This window comes from Bos indicus, chromosome 2 (assembly GCF_029378745.1).
Source record: "Bos indicus isolate NIAB-ARS_2022 breed Sahiwal x Tharparkar chromosome 2, NIAB-ARS_B.indTharparkar_mat_pri_1.0, whole genome shotgun sequence".
Taxonomy (NCBI): domain Eukaryota; kingdom Metazoa; phylum Chordata; class Mammalia; order Artiodactyla; family Bovidae; genus Bos; species Bos indicus.
Window position 1 is genome coordinate 32,707,435 of NC_091761.1, and position 22,566 is coordinate 32,730,000.

Genomic DNA, 22,566 nt, shown 5'->3' on the forward strand with positions numbered 1-22,566 from the left:
CCTGTTTTTCATTCTTCTAGCTGGTCAGCTCATCCTTTCAACTCTAAATCTGAAATTTTTCTCAGATTTTTTTCCTTCTTTCTGTTCAAGTTCAGACTCTGCTCCTAGTCTTTTCCCCTCTCTCTTCTGGCCTATATATTTTTATTATTGATATATTTCTAAAGAAGAGATAAGGGCAGCACTTTATGTTGGCAGTAGGTTAAAGTCTGAACATTTAAGTCCATTTGCAAACTGAATTCAAGCTTTATCATTACCTCCATCCTACTCAATGGCAACCCACTCCAGTACTCTTGCCTTGCAAATCCCATGGATGGAGGAGCCTGGTGGGCTGCAGTCCATGGGGTCGCTAGGAGTTGGACATGACTGAGCGACTTCACTTTCCCTTTTCACTTTCATGCACTGGAGAAGGAAATGGCAACCCACTCCAGTGTTCTTGCCTGGAGAATCCCAGGGACAAGGGAGCCTGGTGGGCTGCCATCTATGGGGTCACACAGAGTCGGACACGACTGAAGCGACTTAGCAGCAGCAGCAGCTATCCTACTCATGCCCAGACATATCCATGTCTCCTATCTTCTAACCATACCAAGCTACCCTGTTTCCTGAATATTCCAGGTACAGTAAGCCTCATCTATGATTCTGATTGAGTCTTGTCTTGAGCAGGAATACTCATCTCTCTCTATTCTGATAAAATTCTATTCAGCTTTCAAGATATGCCTCAAATCTTAACTTCTCAATATAGCCACCTTCCCCTGCCAGGTTCAGAAGTAAATCTTTTCTTGGGTAAATCACCACCAAATACAGATCGTAAGTTCCATTGGGGCAGAGACCTCTGTCTTCTAGCACTTAGGCCAGAAGCTCTCAAGTTGTAGCAGGTATTCAGATGTTATTATATCATGAGTGCCATCATCATGTTTTAAATAATTTAGCCAACTAGTCCCATTTGTTTTTCTAGTGACAACAAAAGTTGTCAAGATTCAGAGATTTAAGGAAGATTGTTTTCAGGATTCTAGTTTTGAGATTTAAAATACATTTTCTCTGTAAAGTATTTTTTCATAATTGACTAACTACTTGAAAACAGAGAGAAAGGAAAGGAAAAGAGAGAAAATAACCCAGTGCCCCAAAAGGAGGTTGAGGGTTGGGGAAGGAGGGGAAGGTTCTTAGAGTAAATATGAAAGAATTTAAGACATAAGTAAAAGAAATTGAATTTTTCTCAGGTTTCATTTTTGTTTGCTTGCTTGGCTGTTTGTTACATGGAAGAATATTGATTTAAGTTTTATTAGCTCAGGAATATGACAAAGGTTCTAAGGATGATAACACTGTTACTAGGTCTTGTGAATCCTTGAAAAGTTTAAGGACTAATGAACCCTAGTTCTTTTAAAAATTATTTGCAAGCTTAAGTATATGACATCTCTGCATGTTCAGACCAGTGTCTCAATGGTAGGGCCAATAAGTGAAGTTTGAAACCTACCTTCTCCTGAAAATCTTGATAATACAAATCTCCCCTTTAGCACTACCATTTTATTATGCCTTATAATCATAACTTGTATTTACGTGGTTATATTTATGTTTTTTATTCTCTGCACTAAAATCTCTTCTACGCACACTCCCTAGATTATTTTTCTCAAATTAAAAATAAAACCAAGGCAAATTCTGCCAACCTTCTATAACTCAGGGTTAAAGCTAGGTAAAATATCTCTTAACTAGGTACTCAATTCCTAATTGAAATTCATAATTAAAACTATATCTTCATCATTATGGAAAGTTATTTTGAAAGCTTACCAAAAGAATTGCTCATATTTATCATTAATATTATTACCATCATATTATTTGACATCTTAGGGCCTCTTCACTTTTGTAATAAATTCAAATGTACAAAACATCCACTCTCTTTTCTAAAACATTCATAAATTCTATGATTCAGAAATTAAGTTATTCGAGGTTATGGTAAGGCATTCCAAAGGCACTGAAAGGGACCCTCTCTTAATTTTTTGGTTTTTCATTTTTTATATGTGAGTCATTTAAGCATGTAAATATAGGTTTCTAGTAGTTTCATGCACTGGCTTTGTCTTTTGTGGTTCTGAATACGAATTCGGTCAAGACAAAGAAACTGGAAGATATTTTGATCTGAAAGCTATAAGAATTCATAAGGGAATGAGTTGGTTTCTTCTCTGCTTTGTAATGCAAAGAAGTGCATTCCACAAAATCAGATGAAACAAGCCATTAATTTGACAGTCTCAGTTCTCATAGCTATTGATTCAGAAAGCTAAAAACAGATATGGAAGCTTATTGGCTCCAATTAAGAGTCGTGAAGCTTGAGGTAAGAAGAAATGAGAGGGTATTGGGAGAAGAGGAATCATTCACTAACAGAATCCTTCTCAACGTTTTCTCATGAATGGGTATGAACTCTTGGTCTCCTGGGTTTCAGTTTGTTTGTTTTTTGTACTTTTTCATTTATTGACTCTCTTTATGGAATAGTCTCAGAATGTTTGTTTAGCAAACAAAAAATATTTATCTTATCGTGTGAGACATTTTCATGACAACACGCTCAAGAGCTTCCTCATAAGTCTCAAGAAATATTTTCAGTTCCTTCTATACAATTTTATATACATGGAAATACCTCTGGATATACTGTATCGATAGACTAATCAATATAGATTCTATAGGTATACACTTATTTTAGCACATGCATCATCTTGCATGGAAGAACTCCTCTCTTTAGAGGTATGTAGCAGGCCTTTTTTTTTTTTTGGCCCTTATCAGTAAGAAGACTAACTAACTCTCATGACCACCTTTAGTGCATATAAATAACGTATGTGTGTATATATAGTACTGTTTTTTAATGTTAAGATCTTAGTAAAGAGTGCTACGAAAAGAAAGACTCAAAGAGGAAAATGTTATTCACATTTTTAAGAACAATCCAGGCAACAATAGTCAAGTGGGTTGCAGTTTGCTTCTCCAGTCTAACAAAGCAGTATAGCATTATTTGGAACTGCAATTATGAAAGGCCAACATTTCTTCAAATATTCCTTTCAGAATGTCAATTTTTTTCTCATGTTTTAACTTAGTGATAGAAATGCAATTTTTTCCTTTTAATGATGATAATACATTTATATATTGGGTAACTTTTCATGTATAATCAAGTGACAGGAAGGCTTTTTTCTGAGGTATGGGGATGCTGATGAGGAAAATCGTGATAGATAAAATCAATTATCAGTTATAATCAATTATCAGTTATCAGTTCCTTATCATTTGTTAACAAATCCTCAGTTGAAAAACCGTCCGACCAGCTTTGCACTAGACGAAAATTTGCTGTACGTTGGATATAATCTAATAGAAGACGATTGCATTTCCAAGCAGAAAAAAAAAATAAGATTATTGTAATAAATCTAACATCACAGCAACAATTCATGGAGCTTAATTATGACACTACTAAATGTGAAAATCTATTCAGCGCTAGGAACACTTTTCACATTACATTCACGCTAAAGATTGGCTGTTAAGAGCTCATTACTGGTATTTTTCTAAAGAGTGGTTTATTAAACACAGTTACCTAATAAGCATCTTTGGTGGTGCAAATTGCTGAAAACAGTAATGAGTCTGATTAGACTTCATTTCAATTACGACAGCTTGTCTAGCAAAAAATTTATATATGTATATATAACTTTTTTTTTTTCCTGCTGCTTCAGAATCTGGCTACAAGATACTCCAGAGTTTAAAAAATAAAAAGCCACCTCTGTATTTCCTTTCCACAGTTCACTAATGAAGACAGAATTGTCCAAGTCATCATCCAATTTACACACTGCGAAACTAGATGGACAAAGTGGAGTCACAATCATGTTTGCTTAAAAACAGCAAAGCCTGCCTTAACTAATATGTCTAAATAAGGTCACCTTTAGTTTCTCTCTGCTTTGTTTTTTTTTTCCTTAGGAATATAAAACTATAAATGAGATAGAGACTTAAACATGATTCTTTCCTATTTGGATTGTAGAGGTTATTCTCCCGATTAATAGGCTCACCTTTCAATTATGTTTTATCCATGGATCTGCTACTTAAAATCATAACAATACAGAAAGCTGTTGGATTGTGCATGCTAATTATCTCACTGATTTTTTTTTTAATATATTTGGAAAAAATAAAAGAAGCCCAGTTTTATGAATGTGCACTAAAACATCAGAAAGTGTAAAGGAATGTTCATTAGACACTAAACTTGATTTTTATATTTTTAAAAAGTATGTTATTTAGCCACATTTAACAGCTAACCTCCTATTAAATCATGCCTGAATATACTGCTCAAATTGAAAGAAAAAAATTGTTAATGTAAAAAGCCTTTTAAGTGATTAAGCTGTCATTGCTGTCATTCGGGCATTCTAGTAACATTTTAATGCTTCTGAGGGCTATGGCTGGGTTTGCAATCCACTATTTTATATTTTCTGAATAGATTATTTTTAAAGTATAGTATCATTTGACACTGAACTGGATAAAATAATATCTGAAGTAAAATATGAAAACAATGGCTGGATGTAGAAGCATTTTTAAAAAGGAGGCACAATAAAACGTGCTAACCTGAAAAACTTCTCAAGTTAGCTAAGTGATCATGTAATGGCCGTAAGACTGAAAGTCATATATAAAGGAAATTATAGTACTCTTGTAGGCATTTGGATACTTTCAAAAAGATTTACTTAAAAGGAGACCAGTTCCAGGTATTTACTTAAAAGGAGTTCCAGTTAAAGGTTCAGTGAGGAGGAATGCACTTTTAAATCTATGATTCATTAATTCTGTGAATTTTCTGTTCTGTTTAAGGGGGAAAAAAAACTTTGGTACAGAAAACACAAGAACAATTCTAAATTTACAATTGGAGTACTTTCCTAAGTCAGTTATTATATATTTTAATTTTTGCATTTCAAGGATTTCTTAAACATTTCATCTAGAAAGATTCTAATGAAATGTTTTTCTTTTTGAATAAAATTGAGAACATATGTCAATATACAATATTGTCATTAGGTTTTCTTCTTGAAAAAACTTTACATACGTAAACCTAGACCTTGAAAATGCGTAAGAAGCAGTGTTCATACTGTATTTTGAGGTCAAGATAAGACTTTTAATTTTTATTAACTATGGAAATTTTTTGAAATGTATGACTTGATTCAAACCAAAAATAAATATATAGCTTAAAAAAAACTTTTAAGTGGTTCTTATATTGGATTAAAATATTATGTGTACATCCTAGTTAAATAACAGAATGTGCTTTGGACTCAGATTATAAATAATGAAATAGATCATTTTTAGGATAAAAGCATTTTAAAACATTTTTTTCTTCTCTGTCATCTTCCCCATTTTCTCTATATCCTTTCCACAACTATAGACAGAATAGTTGAGCACACATATACAAGTGCCTAGATTTGATTTTCCTCTATAACCTACCTGTATCACCTGCTGGGTTCTAGTTTTCCTGTTGTTTAGAAACTTTGGGTAAATAGGATGTACACTATTTGAAGAGGTAACAGGAAGATTTGACTTATTTACGCTTTTAACACAAGCAACTAAAACTAACAAATTTTGAATTAAATTTCTTTCAAATTATCTAATTTATAAATATGACTGGGAAAATAACTTCCTTTTCCTTAAAATTATTAGCAAATACTAGAGCTTATGCAAAACTGAGGCCAATAAAATAGTTCATTATCATCAGTAAGAAGTTTAAAATTATAGAATAGTGTTCACCATATAGAAGCAACATCATTAACAGCTTTGAATTCTGTTGACTGGTTGAGAGCAACCTTACATTTCACTGCTTTATTAAAGTAAGCTGTGTTTATTCATAACAGGATAGAGTTGGATTGGGATTAAAGAAGAATTTATGAGCAAAAGGGGATTCCCTGTTGGCTCAGTGGTAAAGAATCTGCCTGCAGTGCAGGAGACCAGGGTTCAGTCCCTGGGTCAGGAAGATCCCTTGGAGAAGGAAATGGCAACCCACTCCAGTATTCCTGCCTAGAGAATTCCATGGACAAAAGGAGCCTGCTGGGCTACATCCATGGGGTCACAAGAGTAGGACACAACTGAGCAACTCTTACTTCCTTCCTTCCTTCCTTATAAGCAAAAAAGAAGGATCTGTATTTCATGTGATAAATGCCAGTGGATCAACCATTTATTCAGTTTAGTCAAAACCTAAACTTTTTTTTTAAATCACAGTGACCTTGTGTATACCAACAGTAGATGAAACGATGCAGTTGAATATTGCCTTGGAGAATGCACTTAAGATGGAATCTGAAGAAACAATTTCTTTTTTTGTAGTACCTTCTATTGTTAGCTTTCCCCGAGGATTACTTTGTTGGACACCCCCTCTAGGAAAGGAAATGCCACTTTCTTTAAGGATGCTATAACCGTTTCTTCTGTGTCTGTTTCATTATGCAGCATTCTTTGTTTTTACAAAAGGAAGAGCCAATAGTGCTAATGACTGGACCGTCATTCACACTGCACTTTAACAGTGTTCTGTTTATCTCGAAATGAGAGCATCAGAATTACAGATGGTGATGGTACTCAGATTTTTTTTTTTTTTCGCCAAACCATAGAATTGGGCCAGGTAGGGAGAATGGAGAAGAGAGGAAACTACTGTTGTTACTAACAGCTCTTCATTTTCAATCCTTGACCATGTTGGTTGTATTCCGTAGCAGTTTATCTGCATATGTTGTCTTACATGGACAAAACAACACTAAACCTACCAAAACTCATTTCATGTGTTGCTTTCCATTGCCTTCAGATTAAAGTTATTTTCTTCAGGCTGGACTAAATTATACACAGGTCCCAGGAGTGAAGGACACTGAATTAATGTACTGTGTCACCCAGCCCTGACTATAGAATATTTTTATCAAAGTCCAAGGCACTATTTTGCTATTGCATTAAAAATTAATGCACGGATTGTCAAAAAGAGAAAAATGCCTAAGTAGTCTAAACAAATTTTGTCTGGGCTTTGCACACTTTAGAGTCACCTTAAGTGATGAGTTTTTAAGGACAATGGTTGGAGGTGTGTACCTATATGTAAATAGTATTTTTACTCCTTTGTCTAATTACATGAGAGAGACCGCCAAATTAAATAAGTAGTCTTAATAATTTATTTTGTTTTATGTAAACTGTCTTTTTTAGAGCAAGGTTTCAGAGGAACACAAAAAGAGGTTAAATGCAAATTCCATCTTACACAAGGTCATGGGGCTTGGGAGATTCTCTGTCAGTACGGTATATTGGGCAAAAATGAGTGTAGTTCAGCTTAAATATAACTAAATTGAGCTTTGGACTTATATATACTTGAAATAGAATAGGCACATGCAAATAACTATTTACAAATAGCACTACATACACATAACGATTAGCATAACATTTTAGCAGTGTGAACAAGGACATTAACTAGCCATGTCATAATTCAAGATTGGTACCATGCCTGGTTTGTGTTAATTAAAAATGAAAATTTATTTTATATGGCACAAGAGTATCTGGAGAATCAACTGAAATTACCTCAGACTTTTAGGATGATGGTAATGTTATCTCAGCAGAGTCCTTTTTTAAAATAAATATTCAGAACACATAGGAAATGCACAGTACTTGCGGCATTTGGCTTTCTTTTTCTGGATCAGTCATACAGGCTGGGTACTGTGAATCTAGCATGGGGCTTTCAGGTTGTGTTAACCCCATTTATCCCTGCACGCTACAGCTCACCTGTTATTTACACACTTAAGAGGGTTGATACTGCAGAACAAGGGGAGTGCTCTGTTGTGACACAGAGCATACATATTCATTAGCCCTGGCAGTCCCTATGGACAGACGTGGTGTGTCCTGATGGTCTTAGTATGACAAAAAGAACTGGAGTGGGGGAAGGGTAGATGGCCTAATGGATTGAAAACGTACATGGAAAAAGGGGAGAGACAGAATGAGTAATGAAAGGCCATAAAGTAACAACTTTAAAGGTTAACTACAAAGCACTATTTAAAGTGATTAAAATTGTCTAAAATCATTCACAGAGGTAGAATAAACAAGATTACATCTGATTCAACATGGGAATATCAGTCCTCTTACCCACTAACCCTCAAACTATTCCCCTTGCAATAGTTGATAGCACCTGACACTAAGTACTAAGATTCAGAGTATGAATCATTTGTATTTTAAATTGTGTGTATACACATTCTTTTTAATTAATTATGGTAGGATATGCACAAAATTTTGGACACTGCTTTTTACTTGATTTAGATAATTACTCAAAAACTTGTACACATGCTTTTGTAAAACTACCCCCTCCAAAGAGGAAAACCCACAAATCTAAACTATAATTTTAAAATATATGGATTTTATGTGAGTGTGGTTGTATGTTCACTTGAATACTTTTGAGTATGGGAAATTTTATGACCCTCACAGGAGAAGAATAATTATTTATTTAAATTGTCCTAACCCTCGTCCATGCTCCCAGGATCCCTCACCTGAAGCTAAGTACTAGCCTCCTAATTTCTCTCTCAGTTTCTGCCCTTGCTTTCTTGTGGGCCTTATTTAAAATAGAAGAATTGTTGAAGGATAGGGAAGCCTGGCGCGCTGTAGTCCATGGGGTCATTAAGAGTCAGACACAACTCAGCAGCTGAACAACCAACAATTCTTCTATTTTTGATTTGCTTCAGGTATTAGGCTGTCTGTCTTGCTAATGTATTGAACACAGGACTGGTGGCCTAAAAATGATATTTCTCTCATCAATGTAACTTGCTTTGCATAAGTGCTTATGCATTCATCCTCATAAATGCAGTCATTCTCTTTTATATATGTCTTGAATGTTAAAAATGATGACCTATGAGACCCATGCGTACCAAGTTTCAACCTCATTATGAAATATTGGCAAATAAACATTTTTATACTTTGTCACATTTTGATGAGTGAATATTTTGTTGCCGTGAATAAAATTTAATGCATTTTAGGGAAACTGATTCAGATCATAAGCTACCCACAAATTTAATTGAAGGACAGGGTCTGTGCCATTCTAGTCCAAGTCATGATGCCTGTAATATTGAATACTTGCTTTTAAAGCCCAAAATGATGACATACAGAATAAGATCAGTTGCTTATCCAGATATCATCTACCCAACAAATTCCTATAAGAATTAAGTAGCATAAGTTTGGAGTAACTTAAAGTCTCAAAAGTTGTACTAGAATTTATAATTGACTATTACTATTAAATGAAGTATTGGTTTGTGGAATCAGAACCTATGTCATATTCGGGGAGCATATTAGGAATGGTGGAGACTGATGTGGAAAACAACTAGAAAAAGTATCTAACAAATCAAAGCGAGCAGCGGGGTGAACACAGAAATGGCAGCAGTCTGGAGACCAGTGGTTTTAAGGAATCATTTCTCATTTTACACTGTTGTACTAGTGACACTGAATCAGCCGGAAAATATCAGCTATTTTCCCTGTGCTTTGAGTGGGAGGGCAGGAATGCATCTAATAAAAAGAATTTGGAAAAAATTTAAAGGCACTACTTTTTAAGTTTTAAAGTACTATACTTGCTGGTTTTCAAGAAAATGTACTCAAGTGGAAGAACTGAAGCTTGAAGCCTCAGAGTGAAGTCATAATTTTAACTGCTTATGTGACCAGCAGATACTGTAGAAATATCTGTTGTCGTAATAGGAAGTTGGAATGTCATGACAAAGTAGAGGGGGCATGCCATGTCTAGAGGGACCTCAGATTTGGCCAATGGTTGCCAGGCAAGAATGAGATCTAGGCTTATAAGATCAATCAGCTTGTCTTGAAAAAGTGGGATATATGGAAATACAGTTTCTTTTATTATAAAGTTGACTGATTTTTAAAACTCTGGACTGGCCAAACAAAACATAGTTACAGGTTACATGCTGCCTTCTTGCTGTCAGGTAGCAATTTCTCTATATTGGATGGTGAAGTATTTAAACTATATTTACTAAGGACCATTTAGCCATAAATGCCTTTGTGAGTTTTAAAAAGGATTGCTTATGCAAATGAGGTAGAGTAGGGGGAGGGAGTAATTTGCTGCAAACTGTATTATAATTTGGGGTCTTGAGGTATGAAAATGTGATTTAAAGAGAAAAATCTTTGACAGTATTGCTATATAATTAGAATGTCTTATTTTCAGACTGTGGGTTGTGAGATCATCCTTAACTGGTTTTAAATCTCTGTTGTTTCTTACTTGTGGTCTCCACAGTGAGTCACAAACACCATTAAGAATAAATACTATACAATAGTTTGAATTTTTGACATCTTTTTGATTAAGAAGATCATGTTCTGTGTTTTGCTGAGTATGAAAGAATTTCTGTACCTTTCTTACAACCAACACACCCAGTGGAAAATTTCCTTTTCAGTAGCTGTCCAGAAGTTGAAGAAAAAGTGATTTGTAAATTCTAGGTCATTTTAGTTTTTCTTCTGTCTAGTCAGTTTTGTTTTGTTTTGTGTTTAATTCATCTCTGGCTTTTTCAAAACAAATGCATAACAAGAAATACTTGTGTAGCAGGTCACAGTTGGAAACAATTTTCACAAATATTGCTGCTTTAGGTAACTTTAGTAACAATCCAGTAAGGTATATGTGCGTGTGTGCTCAGTCATTTCAGTCCTGTCTGACTCTGCAACCCTGTGGACTGCAGCCTGCCAAGGTCCTCTATCCATGGGATTCCCCAGGCAAGAATACTGGAGTGGGTTGCCGGTGCCCTTCTCCAGGCGATCTTGCTGACCCAAGGATAGAACCTGCTTTTCTCCTGCAGCTCCTGCATTGGCAGATGGGTTCTTTACCACTAGTACCACCTGGGAAGTCCCCTGATAAGGTATATGATACCATTATTGTCTATATTTAATGACTGAAAAAAGTGAGTATAATATACTTACATGATTTCACCAAGATTAGAACAAATAAGTGAAGGCATGGATCAGGGCCAGTGGTCTGATTTTCGAGCTCGGGATATTCACTCTTCAGACAAAATTCTAGGACCTTTATGTTTTCTCCAGTCCATTCTTTCCCAACAATCCAGTAATGCCTCCAAATAAAATACTGTGTTAGATAGTATTCAACCTCACAGTACTCCATGACAAGTGAAGTACTGAACTATAGCGGAGGCTGTCTGGATTGGGGACTAGGTCATTAGAAAGATCCCCTAATCTCTAAAATCCAAGTTTAAGAAACATTAGAATGTGAAATTATAAAGAATGCAGAAAGCTGGGAAAGTTTGTTATCTGGTAATTGGATCCCCTTGATTTAATTTCTTAGCATTGAACCACATAGTGGACCCTCAATTTGTTGACTAATTAAGATGTACAGTTCCTATATCATATTCAGTTTATAAAGGACTTTTCATTTTGGTGTTCTAAAGATGGAACCTATTTAAATTGACTAAGGATAATGTATATTTCTGTGTTTGTACCCTTCACTTTTCACTTGATACTACTTTTAAATATGACATCACATTTTCATCTAAGAGTTACTAGGAAATGGACTACGGAAGATTTCAGATCAAATAGATTAGGACGGGTCATACTAGATACTGCTGTGTTGGCCTCTTGGCTTATGAGGGTGGGTACACAAAAGCAGAATGCTCTTAGTCTGCAGGACATTTCAATTGGTCATCACTTCCCTTGAAGGATAAAGGTAAGTAGATACTGCATGGAGCCAGTTTTCAGTACCAGGAAGTTTATAGTCCCCCTCTCAAACTATTTTTTTTTTTCAATTGGAGAATAATTGCATGATACAATATTGTGATGGTTTCTGCCCTACATCTACATAAATCAGCCATAGGCATACATATGCCCCTCCCTCTTGAACCACTCTCCCATCTCCCTCCCCACCCCACCCCTCTAGGGTGTCACAGAGCACCAGCTTTGGGTTCCCTGCATCATACAGCAAATTTCCACTGGCTCTCTCTTTTACATCTGGAAATATATATGTTTTAATACTACTCCCTCCAATCATCCCACCCTCTCCTTCCCCCACTGTGACCAAACGTCTGTCCTTTATGTCTCAGATGCCTCACTATTTAGTGAATGTATTTGCTACTGTCTACTGGAAATTTTGAATGTTCTGTGTTAGTTCTGCCATTTCCTACGTAGCAGATGATGAATCTGTTGCATTATTAGGCTAAGGAGCCTAATTATTATTAGGCTAATAATTACTTTATTGTATTTACACCAGTAGTGTTTGTTTTCTAGAGAGACTCTTGGTAAGTATAGTGTCCAGTTTTTTGTTTTTTGTTTTAAATGATAATGAAAGGTTCAGAAGTACAGTAGCCCAAAGGAGTGTAGTAGGTGTAAGGATGTCGTGCAGGTCTGTGTGAGCGCTGTGCAGCTTTTAGAGCAAGCCTGCCATGCCTGCAGGTGTTTGCCTCAGGTGCCTGCCCTTAGGAAGTCTGAGAAAACCTGCAAATGAAGGCAGAGTCCCTAACGGCCAGAATTACCCTGTGGGAACCTTGGAGAAGAGAGCAGCTTTTACAGACCTTGTGAACTTTGAATAGCAGACGTATGTTAGGAGTGGGGGTGGGGCAGGCTTAGATTAATATTTCCAGGAATGTGTGCTAAAAATGCTTTCTAGAAGACCTGGTTTTTTATCCCCAATTTCCTCCTATTCTGCAAGTTGTTTTTATGTCCTTCATTTTTCTGTGTAACAGTTTCCTTATCATTTTGAAGCTATGACAAAACTTTTAAGGATGCCACAGTTGTTTTGTTTCAAACTAATCAAAGAGTAAAATAGAAATAAAGCAACGAGGCAGCAACTGTTTAGTAATTAAATCTAAGTTATAAAATGGTCAGTAATGATAAGAATGGAAAATGTTGTCCAAATTGACCAGTTTTATGGGAAATCCAGACTTGTTCAATTATATATACATAAATTCATCCTATTACAATAAAATAACAAAATGCTTAGGCTTTTTACTATAGTATCTGTCATCCTTGTGAACACTTAAGTTAAGGTATCTTAAAAGCAATTTTCTATTAAATTACATATTTTAAAAACAAACACATTGCATTGTGAAATTTGCCAGCTGTTTTCTTAAGAATTTTATAATACTTTCAAAAATAAAAATTGATGTTTTGGAACAATTCTTCAATTATCTTGAACTGTTTTTCTTACTTTCCACTGTTTTCTGAATTTTTATTGTTCCTATTAAGCTATTTCTAGACAGCAGTGGGAGTTATTGTGCTGGAGTCCTGTTTCTAATAACATTAAAATAGTATTGTTTCTGAGGTTTTTCTCTTCATGTTCCAAAGAGAACCATATACAAGCTTTTTTAAAACTCATCTTGTTATTTGGGTGCCAAGTTAAATGACACGCGTGTGCTACTTCTTACAGATAACAGCAGTGTAATCAAAGGGAGTGTGATAGTTTGTTTAAAGAACATTTGGCTCTACATTTTTCTTCCGCTGCACATCAGAACTATCACCATAAATAAATAGAACAATAATGACAATGAAAAGAAGTCTCATTTTCATGACTCTTTGCGACCCCATGAACTGCAGCCTACCAGACTCCTCCGTCCATGGGATTTTCCAGGCAAGAGTCCTGGAGTGGGTTGCCATTGCCTTCTCCGAGTTCTATTTCTAATTAGTATTAAAGTTCAAGAAACTGAGGAAAAAGTTCTTTGTGCTCCTGTAGATCAGGACAGTCTCCTGAACACTGGCTTCTTGAGCTCCTACTAGTATCAGGAACTAGTTTATGGTTTAGCTATTAATTTGTACTTTCAAATGTTATTAATGATTTTAAAGTACAATAAATACTCATGTTTCAGGGGATGTGAATAATTCTGTTCTCTTAAGGTTATTTAATGGAAGCTCATACTTAACTTTTGCAGCCTTGCTTATTAGGTTGTTATTTAGTATGAATCAATAAATAAACTTTCAATTATCTTGGTAAGCATACCCAAAAATAGCATGAGAATCAAAAGGGAGTGGTGTATCTAGTAATTGTTCCAAATAATTTTGATAGGATTTTTGCTTAATTTCAGATGAAATAGAAATCTTAAGAAATTTAATTATTTTTGCTAGAGTGAAACTATGCAGTTCAACTATGCATTTTACTACCCAGTGAAAATGGCCAACCTGTTTTATTTAAATTTTATATTCCTGTCTTTCACAGTGACTATAACTTACCAAAAAACTTGTGCATATATTTTACAAATGATTAATTCACAAGGAAAATTTTAAGCCCAATGGAGGTGAAAGTTGCCCTTTTTGTTTATTTTTTAAAATAATTACTCTAAAGCTAAAGTGGTCTCATTTTTTTTTAAAATGGACACTTTTTTTATAGAAAAAATCATGTTTTTTATGTATGTTTGTTGAATAATGCCAATAATGGCTTCGCTCAACTAACTGAAAGGAAACCAGACCTTTTATGGGTGTGTGTACATGTGTGTGTAAGTGTTGTGTTGTGTTTGTGAAAAAAATTCCATTGCCTGTGACTCCTAAATTATTTTTGAGACCTTATTTTCAAGATACTTATTCATATTTCTTCTGTATCAATCTAATCAAATTCCTACTCATAGCATATGTGTTTTCTTGTTTTCTCAACTCTGTATTTTGATAATCTTTTAAGGAAAAAAAAAATCCTAATAGAAAGTCCCTGGAAATAATTTACAGAACTAATGAATTTGTAGGTCTTTTAGACAGTTCTACATTACAGTCACATTAATATTCTCTCGTTTTTATAAGGCTTGAAAGTAAATCCCATGACACTAGAAGAATTTAGATACTGATTACTTGCGATTGGTTCCTGGTGATTTGCTCTTAATAATTTCCAGTTGAATTTAATGAAAGTGTGATTCCTGAAATGCTGCTTCATTAAAATTGCATCTTTTCCCCTTTAAGTGTGGTCTCGGTCATTTCACCCATTTTGCGGTGTGTTTTCCTCCCCCCTTAAAAAGTAATGATTGAGAAAGCAGAAACAATTAAGAATATCACTTTAGTTCTTCCTAGAAGACTCCCCTGCACCGCCCCCCTCCCCCCCGACACAACCCAGAGTTCCTCTTAAGTGAAATGATGCAAGCTACACTTTATCAGGACTTTATAATATATTGTTTACAATTGATGAGATTTTTTTTTAATATACTTTTAAAAGAGAAACATGATGATTTGGGGGGAGATGAAGAAAAGTAAAGAATCTATTGTGTGTACAAGAGAAGTAAGGTATTTAGATTTTTTTTTACTAAAAAATTCATTATATATTCAAATATATGAAGCTTGATTAAGTTATACAGTGCAGCATTCAGATTTAATTTAACTGAGATGGTGATTTGCAAATGAATATCTACATGGATCCTTTTTTAAAATCCAAATGCAAATGAGTACAATTGCAGTAAAATATATTTGCAAATGAATCCTGTTACTTTATTCATTTATTGTGTAATTACTGCAATCCTTCCCACCTTGTTTTCAGTATTTCTTAATCATTAAGTCGGAAGCATGACAGCAGTGCCAGCCCTGGCATGATTCTCTTTGACTAAAACCTTGTAAATTAACACAATTAGCACAGCATCATCCTGCTAATTAACTTCCAGTGTCTGGTGCAGTGGCTTTGCAAACAAGGAAGAGGGAGTCAGAAGGGAATCAACATGCCATTCTGTTACCAAACTCTGTGCTATGTTCAGTTTAGCTCAGTAAGTCAAAGCTGGCCATGTCAGAAGCCAGAGTCAGGTAATGAAGAGCTAAAGGGGTTGGAGGAGGAAAGCATAAGGGAGTAGGAGCTGTCAACATAGACTGCGGTAATTCAGAAGGGAGCTCATGCCACAGATGCTTCATTTAGACCAGACCTCCTTCTTATCAAGGAATCGCTGCCAGAGGGCACAAGAGAGTTTGCAAAATTCACTTAGGGTAATACAAAGGAGATTAAGGAAGCCTGCTTAATATAGCTGTATCAGAATAGGAAGTGTTCCAATCAAGAAGAGATTAGGAGGAGTCAGCACTGGGAAATAGAAGAGGGTTCCAGTGCTCTTCTGTAACTAAGTATATGAGAGTCCTCAAGGGTACATTATAAATCCCTTTGGGTGCTGGTTCCCTAATGTGGGAAGTAAGGTAATGTCTAAGGTCTCTCTGTAAACTGTAAAATTCAAATGATTCTCTGACTCTGCTTCATATTTTCTCTCTCTTTTTAAATATATTTATCTATTTATTTGGCTGTGTTGGGTCTTAGTTGCTGCACTCAGGATCTTTCATTGCCATGCACAGATTCTCTAGTTGTGGCGTGCAGGCTCAGCAGTTGTGGTGCTCAGGCTTAGTTGCCCCACAGAGTATGGGATCTTAGTTCCCCAACTAAGGATCAAACCTGCATTCCCTGCATTGCAAGGTGGATTCTTAACCACTGGGACAACCAGGGAAGTCCTTGCTTTGTATTTTCTCTTAAATGAGAAAATAGTCCTGTATAGTTGGCTACGTAGTCACCTTGCTTCACTTAGTAGCAGATGATAGAGTTACATGCACGTAGCATCTCATTTTCTAGTTGTACTGTTCGAGTATATGCCACTACACATAAATGTAAAGAGTCAGAATCCAGATTCTCTGTGTTCTTATCTTCCCTTTTACCTGCTTCTTTCCTATCTCCCCCTTACTCTCTTCATAAATATATATGAATATATATATATATATTCTCCCCTCTTAGTACCTTGGAAGCTGTAAGGCAGAGGGAACGATGATAACAAACGGAAGGAGAGCACTAGCTAGAAGACCGACAGACAAGTGATGCTTGTTTTTTTTTTTTTTTCAGAGTTTCAACAACAGAACTGAGAGGCAGAAAGGAGCCAGTTGTAATTCATACCGAGTTGTAGGCTTTGTGTGATGAAAGCGATGGAGCGCTGCCTGGGAGATTGCTTTGCTGCACTCCACGAAGCAGATTTGAAACTGTCGTGGACCACTTTAGATGAGAGTTGGATTATGGAATGACCTGCTATGTCTGTGTCATATTGTTCTGCACAGGGAGCATTATACTGTGCTAACTAGGTGTTCAGTACCAAATAAGAGAGGTATCCTAGATGTGATCTGTCAGCTGTGTCTCATTTTTATATTGGTTAAAATATAAAACAGAAACTGTGGTGTGAAGAGGCAAGATAGCTAGATATGGCACATGTTAATACTATCACGAGCTAGATGCTTAAAATGTATGCATATTATATTGTGAGAACCAGTGACTGAATTCTAATTTGGCAGGGATGTGTGTGTACATATATATATGTGTTTCTGTGTGTCTGTAGCAAGTAACTCTATGGGCTTAGCAGAAATAAATTTGCTTATTACTCAAGAATGAAAAAACTGTAGGTCTTCTACAGAGTTTTCATTTAAATTCCGTTTACTTTTTGTCCAGGGCTGAAATTCAGTCCCTTTTCTAGATGTATGCGTGGTAGAGACCATCATAGGTGTTATAAACTGTGGAAATCCTTTATAACGTCACTATCGTTGGTAGAAAATAATGGGTAACAAAAGAAGTTGGGTGGAAAAGCTTTAATAGTTCTGATGAGTATCTAAATAAATTAACCTTCTCCCCCCAAATCTTCAGGCTTGAAGATGCAGTGGACGCCGGAGCACGCCCAGTGGCCCGAACAGCACTTTGACATCACCTCCACTACTCGGTCCCCTGCCCACAAAGTTGAAGCTTACAGAGGTCATTTGCAGCGCACCTACCAGTACGCCTGGGCAAACGACGACATATCTGCTCTGACGGCATCCAACCTACTAAAAAAATATGCAGAGAAGTATTCTGGCATTTTGGAAGGCCCTGTGGACCGACCCGTACTCAGCAACTACTCAGATGCACCATCAGGACTAGTGAATGGTCGGAAGAATGAAAGTGAACCCTGGCAGCCTTCCTTGAATTCAGACGCTGTTTATCCCATGAACTGTGTTCCGGATGTTATCACTGCCAGCAAAGCTGGAGTCAGTTCAGCCCTCCCTCCAGCAGATGTCTCTGCAAGTATAGGGAGCTCTCCTGGGGTGGCCAGCAACCTGACAGAACCTAGTTATTCGAGTAGTACCTGTGGAAGCCACACTGTACCTAGTCTGCATACAGGGCTCCCATCTCAGGAATATGCCCCAGGATACAACGGCTCGTATTTGCATTCTACTTACAGTAGCCAGCCAGCACCTGCACTTCCTTCACCTCATCCTTCTCCTCTGCATAGCTCTGGGCTCCTACAGCCGCCACCACCACCTCCTCCACCACCAGCCCTGGTCCCAGGCTACAATGGGACCTCTAACCTTTCCAGTTACAGCTACCCCTCTGCTAGCTATCCTCCTCAGACTGCTGTGGGATCGGGGTATAGTCCTGGGGGTGCGCCCCCTCCTCCTTCCGCATATCTGCCTTCAGGAATTCCTGCTCCCACACCCCTGCCCCCCACCACTGTTCCTGGCTACACCTACCAGGGTCACGGTTTGACACCGATCGCACCCTCGGCTCTGACAAACAGTTCGGCAAGTTCTCTCAAAAGGAAAGCTTTCTATATGGCAGGGCAAGGCGACATGGACTCCAGTTATGGAAATTACAGCTATGGCCAACAGAGATCTACACAGAGTCCTATGTACAGAATGTCCGACAGCAGCATTTCAAACTCAAATCGGGGGAATGGCTTTGACAGAAGTGCTGAAACATCATCCTTAGCATTTAAGCCAACGAAGCAGCTAATGTCCTCTGAACAGCAAAGGAAATTCAGCAGCCAGTCCAGTAGGGCTCTGACCCCTCCCTCCTACAGTACTGCTAAAAATTCATTGGGATCAAGATCCAGTGAATCCTTTGGGAAGTACACGTCGCCAGTGATGAGTGAACATGGGGAGGAGCACAGGCAGCTCCTCTCTCACCCCATGCAAGGCCCTGGACTCCGTGCAGCTACCTCAGCCAACCACTCCGTGGACGAGCAACTGAAGAATACAGACACACACCTCATTGACCTGGTAACCAATGAGATTATCACCCAAGGACCGCCAGTGGACTGGAATGACATCGCAGGTCTCGACCTGGTAAAGGCTGTCATTAAAGAGGAGGTTTTATGGCCTGTGTTGAGGTCAGACGCGTTCAGTGGACTGACGGCCTTACCTCGGAGCATCCTTTTATTTGGACCTCGGGGAACAGGCAAAACATTATTGGGCAGATGCATAGCTAGTCAGCTGGGGGCCACATTTTTCAAAATTGCCGGTTCTGGACTTATTGCCAAGTGGTTAGGAGAAGCAGAAAAAATTATCCACGCCTCTTTCCTGGTGGCCAGATGTCGTCAGCCCTCAGTGATTTTTGTCAGTGACATTGACATGCTTCTCTCCTCTCAAGTGAGTGAGGAACACAGTCCAGTCAGTCGGATGAGAACCGAATTTCTGATGCAGCTGGACACTGTGCTAACGTCAGCTGAGGACCAAATCATAGTGATCTGTGCCACCAGTAAACCAGAAGAGATAGACGAATCTCTTCGGAGGTACTTCATGAAACGACTTTTAATCCCACTTCCTGACAGCACAGCGAGGCACCAGATAATAGTGCAACTGCTCTCACAGCACAATTACTGTCTCAATGACAAGGAGTTTGCACTGCTCGTCCAGCGCACAGAAGGCTTTTCTGGGCTAGACGTGGCTCATCTGTGTCAGGAAGCAGTGGTGGGCCCCCTCCATGCCATGCCAGCCACAGACCTGTCAGCCATTATGCCCAGCCAGTTGAGGCCGGTTACGTATCAAGACTTTGAAAATGCTTTCTGCAAGATTCAGCCTAGCATATCTCAAAAAGAGCTTGATATGTATGTTGAATGGAACAAAATGTTTGGTTGCAGTCAGTGATAACTTCTTTTAAAAAAAAATGTGATGAATGTTGGCGTGCACACACACACATAAAGCCTGCTACATAGGGTATAGAGCCCCTTTCCAGTAGTGTTTAAATCGCAAAGGGTACTGGGGAAGAAGACGATTAAGTTGCATCTTTCGAGTCAGGGTAGATTTGGTGGAAGAAGGCATCCAATCAGACCTTCGGATGTGAAAGCCCCAGATGACAGAAAGCATCTGCCGATGCTCAGTTCGGTTCAAGCTAGACAACACTCACCAAGGAGCAAGGTGCAAGTGTGTTGATTTCAGAAGGACGTGAACCTCGTGTGTTGATTCCATTCTGCTGTTCTCGAGATTTAGTTGCTGTCAAGTGCCTGGAGTGGTGCTTTATTTTTTGTTTGCCTCACAATTACATTGGTGGCATGTGCTAATATAAAGAGCTTTAACTTCAAACATTATTGGACTAAAGAGATGAACGGTTGTGTTTCGACAGAAAACCAGATTTTTGCCATTTTAAGAGCAACAGTATTCCTCAATCCTGTCTGTTCTGCAGTATTAAGCTAAGAACAGGTAAAACAGGGTAACGGTAATCTGGACCTTAATTTCTGCAGTTCATTTCTTTTAATGTTCTTGTCTGCAAAAACTCAGGAAAGTGATTGTGTTTTGTACAGTACCTCAAAGGAATGTGTTGAAAGCACTATGTACTGCTGAGAGTAATGGGATAGGCTTCAATGTTACTTTATATTAAAATGTATGTTTACCTCAACAATTGGAAAATAGCAAGGAAAATTACTTTGAATGTATCCGGAAAAATACTGACGCGTGATACAACTGAATATTTACAATTTAAAGTAAAAATGGAAGGATTTTTTTAAAAGGTTCTTTCACTAATTATGGGGAATTAACCAGAGCAGAATAATTCTTTATATCAATACCTGCAAGAGTTCTTCGTACGTTGCTCCTTGATAACGAAGTGAAAATATTCTTAAAAGGTACACTGGTTAATGGAAAGCTATTTACTCAGTCTGTGTTAGTGTCTGGAGCAGTCAGCCACAAGACCTGTTTAGGACCCTGAAAGTCACAGTACCTGAAAACTAGGACTGTCTTTTTCCTGCAGAGGTGGTAACGGTGGTGGTGCTGGTAGTTTGCAAGTTCTCCCGGAAAACTGCTGGAAATGGTGTCATTCTCTTCACTAATCTAGCTTATAGGCTTGCCATGCTGTTTGACAGAATGCAGAAGATAACAGCCAAAACAAACAAGCAAACAAACAAACAAATACAGAAAACAACCAACCAACTTATATATATCCACAAAGAATATGTCTGCATCCCCTCTCCTCCTTTTGGACTCCTCTCTCGTCAGTGCAATTTTGCTTCTCCTTTTGAAATCTTCTGGGCTGTAGTGCTCCCACATTCATTTCTACCTCAGTTTTGTTACATTTCTCCTGGAAAGTCAAGTAGAAAATTGGAAGTAGACACACACACACACACACACACACACACACACACGCACACACACGCACACATACACATGCACACGCACACACCAACAGATACAGTTTGCCAAATGTGTTACTTTGTTTTCTTTCATCTTTTCCTATAAATCTAGTTTCCAAAAAAATATCAGTCTTCATGCTCACTTCTACCTGGGCCCACCCCCAGTCCAACAGCATATGTAGCATTTTTCTTAGTTTCCCACTCCTTTCCTGCTCCCCAAGTTGTTCTTTGTATCCTTTAATGCTTTATGTGCAACTTTACATTGCTAGCTGACTGATGTTCGGCAATGCCTCTGAACCGACACAGAGTAGGCCATAGCCTCCCAAAGCCACTGCCCATGCATAAGCAGTACAGCCTGGCTTTTTGAATGTATTTTTCCTGTTTTTATTTTTTATTTTATTTTATTTTTTTTTTAGTTGAGAGATGCAGTAACAAAACTGTTGCAAAGCACTGGCATTTTATGTATTCAAAAAGTGATGTACATTTTTACAGACTTTAAATAAATGCAATGAGAAGCCCTAAGAAAGGTCTTTCTGTTATTGTTTTGTTTTCCTTCCATATTTCTTTTTTTTTATTTTTACTGATTTCATCTACAATGTCAAATTCTCTGAAATGCTTAACATAGAGAAAGCTAATGAAGGACATCATGATATTTCTGAGATTTTATGATGCTTGATCATTACTCCCCTTTTTTCTTATTTTTCTTGCTAAAAACTGAGCAGATGAACTAGAATTAAATTTACTATGATTCTCTATCAATTAAACCTATTCTTACATATAAATATTCCATATTAAAAAGTAGTGCCTTTCATTAAGGATACAAAAAGTAATATTTAAGTACTTCCTCTGCTTTTCACAAGTGAATAAACACTACAATCGTGTTCTGGCGCTACCCTGCACACATCCCTTATTGTAAGGAAATTCTAATAACCCCATTAACTTGTAGGTTCATATTGATCTCACTGACAAGTTTACTTTTGCACAGTGCTGACCTATTTTCAGTCTTTTGGACGTCACATTTCATTTCTGCCAACATGCTGTGTTCACTTGAAAGCAACTGGCAAGTTTTGACAAACCCAGTCTTATTTAGACAACTTTGGAAAATCCAGTATTGACCCACATTTCTGTGGCTAGTAAGAGTTAATGCCAAATATATGACTGCACTATTGTGTTTTACACTCATTTATAAAACTGAAAATAACGTCATGCATATTGGCTTTTAGCTTTAAATGACTTAAAAATTACCTTTGAGCTATGAGTGGTCAAAAATCCATGTATTGAGGTAGAAGCTGAAGTTGTGTGTGAATTTCATTTAGCC

At 37.3% G+C, this 22,566-nt stretch overlaps 1 protein-coding gene across 3 annotated transcripts in view; it reads left to right on the plus strand.

The window, feature by feature from the left end:
* FIGN (fidgetin, microtubule severing factor) overlaps positions 1 to 22,566 on the plus strand; it is a 136,190-nt gene that overhangs the window by 106,373 nt on the left and 7,251 nt on the right. For all 3 annotated transcript variants that reach the window (XM_070804113.1, XM_019971784.2, XM_070804104.1), the window contains one exon: positions 17,516 to 22,566. This exon is cut by the window's right edge. In XM_070804113.1, the coding sequence (XP_070660214.1) occupies positions 17,524 to 19,770 (2,247 nt within the window). In that variant the 5' untranslated portion in view covers positions 17,516 to 17,523 and the 3' untranslated portion in view covers positions 19,771 to 22,566. The remainder of the gene's footprint in view (positions 1 to 17,515) is intronic.